General features: G+C 38.3%; 1 protein-coding gene across 1 annotated transcript in view; it reads right to left on the minus strand.

The window, feature by feature from the left end:
• obscnb (obscurin, cytoskeletal calmodulin and titin-interacting RhoGEF b) overlaps window positions 1-3,756 on the minus strand; it is a 57,019-nt gene extending 53,263 nt beyond the window's left edge. The window contains exon 1 of the mRNA XM_062428214.1: window positions 2,685-3,756. Within this exon, the coding sequence (XP_062284198.1) occupies window positions 2,685-3,756 (1,072 nt within the window). The remainder of the gene's footprint in view (window positions 1-2,684) is intronic.
• Window positions 3,757-9,599: the final 5,843 nt, after the last annotated feature.

Genomic DNA, 9,599 nt, shown 5'->3' on the forward strand with positions numbered 1-9,599 from the left:
CTGACTAATCCAGTATCTAAGATTTGAGAATTTGCTGAAAAAATGGTTTCAGTGAATGAAAGTTCCAAATTGAAATGATCCTTTTCATGAGGTGATTGCATGGTTTAGCAATTGTCATCTGGAAGAAAATAAAAATGTTTTAAAAAATGTTAGAAAGATTAATAATTGTTTACAGTTCATTAGCTAAATAATGCAAAACACAGTGTGCTTAGAAATGCAAAATATGTAATGTCACTGATAATCTGTAAAAACTGTATTTATTTAAACCTGTATGCGGGACATTGTGAGAACCTGCACCATGCTGATTAAGCCTATCCCCACCAGATAAGTATGCGCACCAGAAATTTCCGCCAACCTAGCGGCTAACTTCCAGTTAGCCCTCTGCTAACTTGGAAGGAGATAAAATAATTTAAATGTGCACCTCTTCAAGATCTTACGAATGTTATTAGACTGAATGGATCAAATTCTGATAGTGAAAACAGTCATTTCACAGGGGTTATTTGATATTCAAAACAATTTATCCACCGTTTTACAGCCCCAACAGTAGCAATAGAGTACGCTACGCAGGGCTTATGACGTAAGCATGCATCGACAGTGTCTTTGAAATAACTCTCACTGCTAGAAGGGTGAGACAAAAGTTTTGCATTCTAGCTTTAACTTTCATTAATGTGGACTACATGTTAGAACATGTTCGCCACAACCACTACATATTGCAATGGAGGTTGCAGAGTTCATCCTGTACATTTCCCCTCCTGGTGTGTTCTTGGTTTTTTTTTAAAATACTATGAACCACAAACGAGGGTTACTATTTCAAAATGTATCCATATCCATACTTTGGATCTCACCCAACAGTTTAAACAGTGGATACTTGAGATATCAAGTGTTGAAACGTGTAACTCTCCTTTGAGTTATGGGAGAAGTCCGCTGGGTTCAGTAAATCATTCGAAGTATTCACACAACATACATGCAAAGTTTACATTTCCATAACTTTCAAAGGACAAATGAGGTGTTCAATGGCTTAGTAGTTCAATATTTGTATTAAAGAATATTAGGTTCCATGAAAAACACATCAATAATGTGAGATACAGAAGGATGTTATATCGTAAATTACTCACAAGCTTTAACCACACAGAACATCATTAGTATTTAAAAAAAAAAAAAAAAAGTGGTTTCCTAGATTATCTACCCAGTAATGTGTCTGACCTTTTTACCAAGACCCCACTGTTTCATATTAAAGTGATCCAATGTTAAAATGTTAAATTTAGTTTTTTGTATACAATGTTTTGTTTGTTTTGTTTAAAATGAATAGGAAATTGTTTCTCATATGTATAATGTGGATGTACTTCAGAACATCAGAAGGGACTCTAGCACTGTACTGTTCTTACCATTTCTCTTCTCTGTACTGTATTTTTCTTTTTATTCAGTTCGGTAGATAATGTGTATTGTATTTATTGTGCATATGAACACAATACCACAAGGTAAAACTTCATAGACCATTCAGATGCAAAACTTCCACTAAAATCCAACCTACTAACAAACTGCAAGGTAAACATCAGAAGCATCCATTTTCTATCACTAACAATTAACAGGTTCTTCAGTGACAAAGCCTTTGGCTAAAATGAATAGCAGGTCAACTCTGTAGTAGTTGATCCATGTCAGATCAACTAAGGACATGGATCACTTTACTAATTCCATCTTTTTGCCAATTTCTGCACAAGGGAAGTCACACTAGCGGTGGTGCCAATGGGCTCCTGTAAAAGAGTGACCATCTTAGCAACTGTGAACTACTCATCACCAGCAGAAAATAGATGCAACACTACACCCTCCTTCGGAGGATGAGACAGAATTCAACCTTGTTGTGAAAATTGCCACAGACATTTTTAAAGGTTTAAAAGAAGCTTCAGTAGAGATGTGAACACGTACAGTACTGTAATTGCCAAGACTGAGTTTATCCTGCTAGCATACAGCTTATTGTGATTAAATGAACAGCATTATCTACACTGTTGAACTGGATGAAGGGCACTGTAGTTTATTTTAAGGTCAGACTCACATACGCCAGTCTGCTGCTGTAAATATTCACTGGAGCACCAAATGTGTATTAATCCACAGCTGTAAATAGTCCCTAACCAGTGCACTATTTATTCCTGCTTGAGTCATGTTTGCTAAAAACTACAGTGCCTAGCTGATATATGAAATTACTAAGCCTTTTTAGTAAACGACACTGCATATTTGTGGCCCTTTTTAAATATTTCAGTGGGAACAATTGGGCTTAGGGCTTTGTCACGGGAGAAACTATTGAGAAGACAGACTAACTGACTGTTTGTCTATTTATTGGATTTAACATCAGCCTCATCCTTTAATCCCTCCCTGTACATGTTAGGAAGATGCTGTAAATGCTGGCCCTAAAATGGTTTGGAGTGTTTATAGTGTTATACTTGCTGACAAACGATGCACTTGTTTGGATGTTCTATGGGTGATGTATGTCTGATGATGTTAGCTGCAAATGAATTGCCCTTAGTGGGATCAATAAAGTTTTCTGATTCTGATTCTGATGTGTCTAATGAAAGCTCACTTGGAGAGGATTTCCTCAAATGTGAATTTGCAAAAAAATGAGTTTGCCATTGCTGCTATTGGTTATAGACACTGAACGTGTCTATAAGAATCAATTTTTGAAGAAGGCTTACCTTTTACTGTCACCAACACAGCACTGTAGGTCTGCCCGGCCATATTCGTAGCATTGCAAGTATAGAGACCATTGTCAGCCTGCTTGCAGTACAGGATCTTGAGGATGAAGTTCTCAGCATGATCTTCATAGATGACGTGCCTACGGCCCTCGCTCATGTTTGTTCCATCCTTCCTCCAAGTAATATGGGGTTTGGGGTGACCTGTCACAAAGCAGCTAAGTTTGGCATGTTTGCCCTCAGTCACAGTGCAGGTACGGGTGAACACACCTTTGGGCAGCTTTGCCAGTGCAGATGCTCTCATCTCATATTCCAGACCTAAACCATCTGTGATGTTGGTTGTGGAGGAAGAAACCGAGGAGCTATCTTCAGTGCGATAGACTGTGATGTCCTTCTTCATTTCTTCTTTGCGTTTTTGTAGATGAGAGAGGAGGGAGGTGCTCTTGTCTCCAGCCAGGCGGCGGGAATCCTGGGAGTCTACGACAAGAGCTGCTGCAGCCTTTGAACGACCCACAGTGTTCTGGGCCCTGCAGGTGTAGGTGCCGCTGTCTAGATTACGTACACTCTGGATCTTCAAGGTGCTGCTGTCACTGTCTGAAACCATCTTGATGCGGTTAGTCTCCCCCAAGTAGCGCCCATCCTTTTCCCAGTCAAAGTTGGCATCAGGATATGCTGCTACGCGGCAGTGGAAAACAACATCACCTCCCAAATCCACACGTGTAGAGGCAGGCTTAACTATGAAAACAGGGGCCGTCTGAGCCATCTCTGTTGGCAGGGCCACTTTGAGGGTTACAGCAGCATAAGCTTCCCCAACGCTGTTTTTGGCCCGGCACATGTACTGACCACTATCATCCAGTGTTAAATCATAGATGGTCAAGCGGTACACATCTCCATCCCCCACGGTCTTGAAGCGGCCCCCAGATGTCAGCTTCAGCTTTTCCTTTTCCCAGGTGATCAGTGGGGTTGGGCTGCCCACGATAGTGCAGCTCAGTGTGGCATCCTTGCCAACACACACAGAGAATGCCTTAGGGCGGGTGAGAAACCTGGGGACCCCTCCAAACAAATTTTGATCCATTGTTTGTTCCTATAATCAAAGAAAAGGTGAATATTACAACACAAAATTAACGAGCTTAAGAAATTAGCAGGGAGAATAGTGGATTGTAACTGCAACGATTATAAATCTAAATAAATGTCGAACATAAATCGACAACTATATTGATAATTAATGAATCGTTTTTATTTTTAAGGAAAAATAAGAAAAAAGGTTGAATGTTATTCTAGCTTTCAGATGTTTATATTTTCTGGTTTCTTTAGTCTTCAATTATCTTTTAGTCTTGTGAACTGTTATTTGGGACAAAAGAAGACGTCACTTTGGTCTTAAGGAAACAGTAATTAGCATTTTTCACCATCTTCTGACATTTAATAAAATTTTCAAGACTACTGAGTTCATTGAAAAAATAATCGTTGCAGCCCTATAGTGGATAGTGGATAAATAAATACAATATCTTATTTAACTGTAACAAATGACCCCTCTTTTGTATCATTTTTGTTGTTTTGGATTTGTATCACACAAGGTTTGTGTCAAACATTTTACATTACTTATTGAAAATAAGAGATCTGGTCAAATGTGCCAAGCAATTGTGAGATGTGACACTTTCTTTGTGTACTCTAGAAATATGTTGTGCTGTGAAAATAAATATAAACCCTGAGTTGAGATTGGCATATTTATAGCTGGCACTTACAGTAAGTGTCAGTGAACATACCCCTGTCATGGCTGAGCAGACACACTCATGAATACAAAGAACTTAACTTCTTGCCCTACAGCCTATTCAATGGGAAGGTAGTTTAATAACACAACAACAAATAAATTCCCCTGTAACAAGGTCAAATAGAGTAGATATGTGCCTTTCAAAGAGTGACATTTGCCAGCTTTGTCACCTCTGTCGCTTGAACCGCCTGTCCCAAAAATAACCTCAGCTGTCAGGCCCCGTCTCTGTCCATTGCCATTTGTAGAAGCGAAAGGGACCCATCAGCTGTTTGATAAACTTCCCAATTGAGAAACATAACTTCATCTCTTACAATAAGCTAATGAAAACAACTTTTAGAAATCACGTTGGTATTCTGTCACATATGTAGGCTATGCCTTGTAAAACAGCGAAAATTGGAGCAACCGAGCTTGAAACTACTGTAGCTCCCATCAGGTTAAATACTGGATACTGGCTCAAAGAAGTGATAGTCAAAGAAGTGATTGTAATAGTAAACCATTACAGGTGTTAATGTATGGTAGTTTGTTACATTTCAGTTCAAAATAAATTGAAACACGGCTATAAGTTAGGTCAGATTGTCGGTATAATTATTCATGTTACATTTGGTATAAAAGCTAGTATTCATTTTCAGCCAAACATTAAACTACTTTTTCACCTTGAGTCTTCAGCCACACAGGTGAATCATGTAGGCTAAAACGTCAGATGGCCGTCAAACTTTCCGGATGAAAACTCCAACATTTGTGTTTAGGAATCCCAATTAAAAAAACAAAACAAAAAAGTCTTCTTTGAGCTCAAATATCCTTGTAATGGTTGTAAATTCAGGGTGGTGGAACATCCCCCAGTCTCCTGCAGTGGGCGGTTGACTAGACTTATTTTTTCTTTCTTCTCCGGTACCTCATGATGCCAAATAGCTGACGTGCCTGTTTCGGCGCTGCCTCCTTTCCAAAATAGACTTGTCATTTACTGTGGAGATAGGAGATAGCCTGTTGGTGAGGTCGGGGAGGGAGAGCAGCCTGGCCCGGCCTCTGCTGGGCTGCACACTGTTGCAGGCTGCAGACTACAGCTCGGACAGTCAAGTCGTAAACAACTCATAATGCTGAAGATTACTACCAAAATACACCTGCAGAGTGGAAGCTATCAGTAGCAGCACACATGTCAGCGCATATGTTTTAACAGCTCATAAATAGGTCAAATACCATATGTTATAGAGTAATTCCATTAAAGTTTGGGTCCCAAACATTTAAAGTGAAAAACGAGGCAATATTGTTTTCAGTGGTGCACTTATTAGCATGGAGTGAAATAAAATGAAATAGCAAAATTACAATTTTTATATATTTTTCAAACTGTTATGTCATGTTCTCATATTCATTCTGACTTGTCACATTCATATAACAATACATATTGCATGAATGGTTTTTGTTTATAGGAGCATTAATGCTTCCCTCTTTATGTTAAATGTGTTAATCAAACATATTTTGGTTAAAATAGCATGATTATGTTTGTCTATAAGTTTCATGTTGTACCTTGTTACAATGTATTTCTGCACCAAAATGCTGTATTGTTCCTTTCAGCGGAAATGACGTAATTTGAGAGTTAAATCAAGAAATTAAATTGTGGTGAGTTTTGGTTTTCTTTTAGTAGATTATTGGTACTTTTTTTTTCAAAACCTTCTCCGACACACAATCTGTCACTGGCTTTAGTATAAAATTAAATAGAAAGAAAAAGCACCTCAGCTTGCAAAATATGTTTTATTGCAGACTAACACTTTCTTCATGCTATGAAATAGACCATTCTGGTGATTAAAAAAAACCCTTAAAATTCCAAATCTGAGCAGTTTCCATGGAATGACTCTTTAATTATTTAACTATTTTCCTTAAATTAAGTCTGGTTGCTTATCTTCAAGGTCTAGGTCCTAATCACCAACCACCTAAGAAAAATGTGTCCAGACACCACAAAGAAATATAGTTATATAGAAGCAATTCTTTTCTTATTTTTGTTAACCGTGCAATTTTACTTGATGTATATTTTATTTCCCTGTGAGGTCTAATTGCTTTTTCAAAGCCTTCTCCACACAATAACATACATTAATAATCACAATAAAATTATGGGGATGAGATTCAGATTTATATATTTGTTCAATAGCCCTAAATGTTGTCAAATTTAAAGTAAAAAAATGTGTTTACATTTTTACAGTATTTATTAGGAATTACAGTAGCCTGGATTTGTTACATTTTAATTGCTGTAATCTGCCCCCAGGCGCCTAAAGCTTCCAAATTCCCAGAAGAAAATACCCTTTTTGAACATGACCCAGTGTTGTCAATGTTAGATACATCTCCGCTTTTGGTTCAAAACCCTTTCAGGTCAACCTGTATTAGACCTAGATTGAGATAGAGGCCCTATCATTGTCCAAGGAGGTGGAGGGAATTTACTTTTCATTTTGTTGTAAGGCATAGTATGTATTTATTGCAGACTTTAAATTATGTAATTAAAGGTAGTTATGGCTACTGATCACTAATTGTGTGTCAGACTATAGATACAGGCAGCCATGGTATACCAAAAATGTGTCAAGTATGAGGTTATTGATGCCTTTAGTCTCACTTGTACTTTCGAGCCTTAGTTGTACGTGCAACGTATGTTTGTTTGTTGACATTGTATCAATCTTCTGCTGTCTTTAAAACAATCAAATCCATTTTATCTCTCACACATTTTTGACTGCTCCTTTTACAGTTTGTCTGGAATGTTGTGGCATCATGATAATATCTATAAAATGTTGACGTCAAAGTGTTGAGCCCATATTTACACTGAAGGTAAACGTGAGTGGGCTGAGAGGGATTGACTGACATGGCCAAGAGCTTGTGACACAATGTATTCCACAACTACCATTCTGACAGCTGCTTTATGCAGCTGGTCAGGCCCATAATTAAGTTATGACTTCATGCTGTACAAAGGTCTAAAATACAACAATATTTTAAATATATCTTCCATGACATCTTCTCCATGATGAAAACACTTTGCAATTCTTAAGCATTAGCAAAACGTATATATCCCAGGGCATTTGTGTGTCACTTCACAGATTGTCATCACAGATTCAGAGACATAATTATATTTCTCAAATGTATTATTCCATTTTTCTTTTAATGCATAGAAACAAGGGTTAGGTCATCTCATTCTTTCCTCCCCTATTCTTTGGCTTCCATGGTATGTTCTTCCAGTGCGGGCTTTCCCCCAGTACCAGTGACTGACAGCAGCAGGTCGCCTAGACCCTGATTTAAACTCCCCGAAACTCTAGCAGACAGTAATCCACTGTTGCTGCTTGCCACCACTTAATCCTGTTCTGACTACTGTGTTTAGTTCACATGTTTCTGTAACTAAACAGAATAAAAAGAAAAAATACAATTAATTGTCTCTGTCCCACATTCATCCAAACCTTTTTAGATCACTTTTGTGTCATATGAGGGTTAAAAATAAAATAATGTTTTGGGGTCTACATTTCATAACACCCATTCAGTAAATGGCATCATATCACATTATGGATGGTATTTCCACAACCCTTGGTAATCATCCAAAATTCTGAGCCAGTATTTTCCCATGGCGTCAAGACAGCAGAGGGCAGTAGACAGGTTCACAGCGCCAGGCTAAGTTTTAGCAACTATCAGACAGATAATATCTTACGAGAAAGCATTCTCTGTGATCAGACAGTTCTCACAACATGGATGAAATGTATACTCTCCAGTACCTGACCCACATAGCCTTCCACCTAACCTTTAAGCCATTTCAAGAGTAAGGTCATGGTCATATCACGTTCACATGCAGTCGAAACACAGGGGTGTTACCTCAAAAGAACATTTAGCAACATAGCAGATGATAAGTGAGACACTTGTCAGTTGCACCAAGGACAGATTGCTGAGAATGAACAGCAGATGGCGTATATGCCCCTCAAAATGGTCTAAAAGGACATGGACGGCCAATTGGCCAACACAACAAATAGAAGAATGAGGTGTGGACTTCATTCATAGAGTTGACAGCAGGGTTAACACCAGAATGAAACCATGAAACAAAAACATTTTAATCCATAAAATGCCCCTTTCCTCATAGTGTTACAATGGGGTTTACCCGCCACTAAAGTTAGGATACCTCCCAATTTACAGTCCCCATGCATCACTCATACTCTCTCAACTCTTATTAAAAGCAACCTAAGCACATAAGTACAAAGCGTAAAACATTGGCAGTACAGAAATACAGATGCTTTTAAAGTGTCTTGTAGCAAACTGAGTAGGTCTGTTAAAAGCCTATATGAAACACTTGTAAAGATTTGTGCCAATAAGAAAAAACTGCATACAGTATATACAGTGGGTGTATTTTTTAATGTACGCGCCCACTACACTGGACTGTGTATTCCTGATAATTATTTAAAGTTCTTTTGCACTTAAATGATTATTTTCTACAAATAATGTCGCCCAGATCAGCGGTTCCCAACCTGGGGGTCAGGACCCCTAACAAGGAATTGCAACATAAATCTCCTATTCTGTTATACAAATGATGCTTATTTTTTTCAGACTTTCCTTGAATTTTTGCAGTTTTTCTTCTTCTTTTCTTGTTAATAATTACCTAATCTTGCCTTTTCAAGAAGAAAAAAAAAACTTTAGTAGAACTGGTCAGAATCATTAGACACATGTGACCAGTGATGAGGGGTCAATAGAAGACTGCTTTGTTTTATGGTGGTGTTGAAGAAAATCACTCAAGTCCTTGTTCAAAGTTTGCTGTGATGGTGGAGTTTATTGATTTCCTGGGATATCGGTGAGCACACTTACACAGAGCAGGTCTGACACAGTTGAATGACCCAGAGCAAATGAAATGGAGGCATTTTATACAGTAAGACTAAGTCAGTGATCAGCAAAGAAACAAAAGTCAGGAAGGGAGAGCATTTTGCATTCAGACCTTACAGTGTGACACATAGGCAAGGTCAAGGGTCAACTTAGTAGGAGGATGGTTCTTAGGTGGTCAGTTGACAATGTTAACTGTAAAGAGTCACAACAGGAGGAGGGTCTACATTCAGACAAAAGCCATAGATGAAATCATCAGGGACAGTCATGATCAAGGGTTGTGACGTCACTCGATCAAGGCGTTGATCGACTTCTTCTTCAGTGGTCAC

This window comes from Scomber scombrus, chromosome 11 (assembly GCF_963691925.1).
Source record: "Scomber scombrus chromosome 11, fScoSco1.1, whole genome shotgun sequence".
Taxonomy (NCBI): domain Eukaryota; kingdom Metazoa; phylum Chordata; class Actinopteri; order Scombriformes; family Scombridae; genus Scomber; species Scomber scombrus.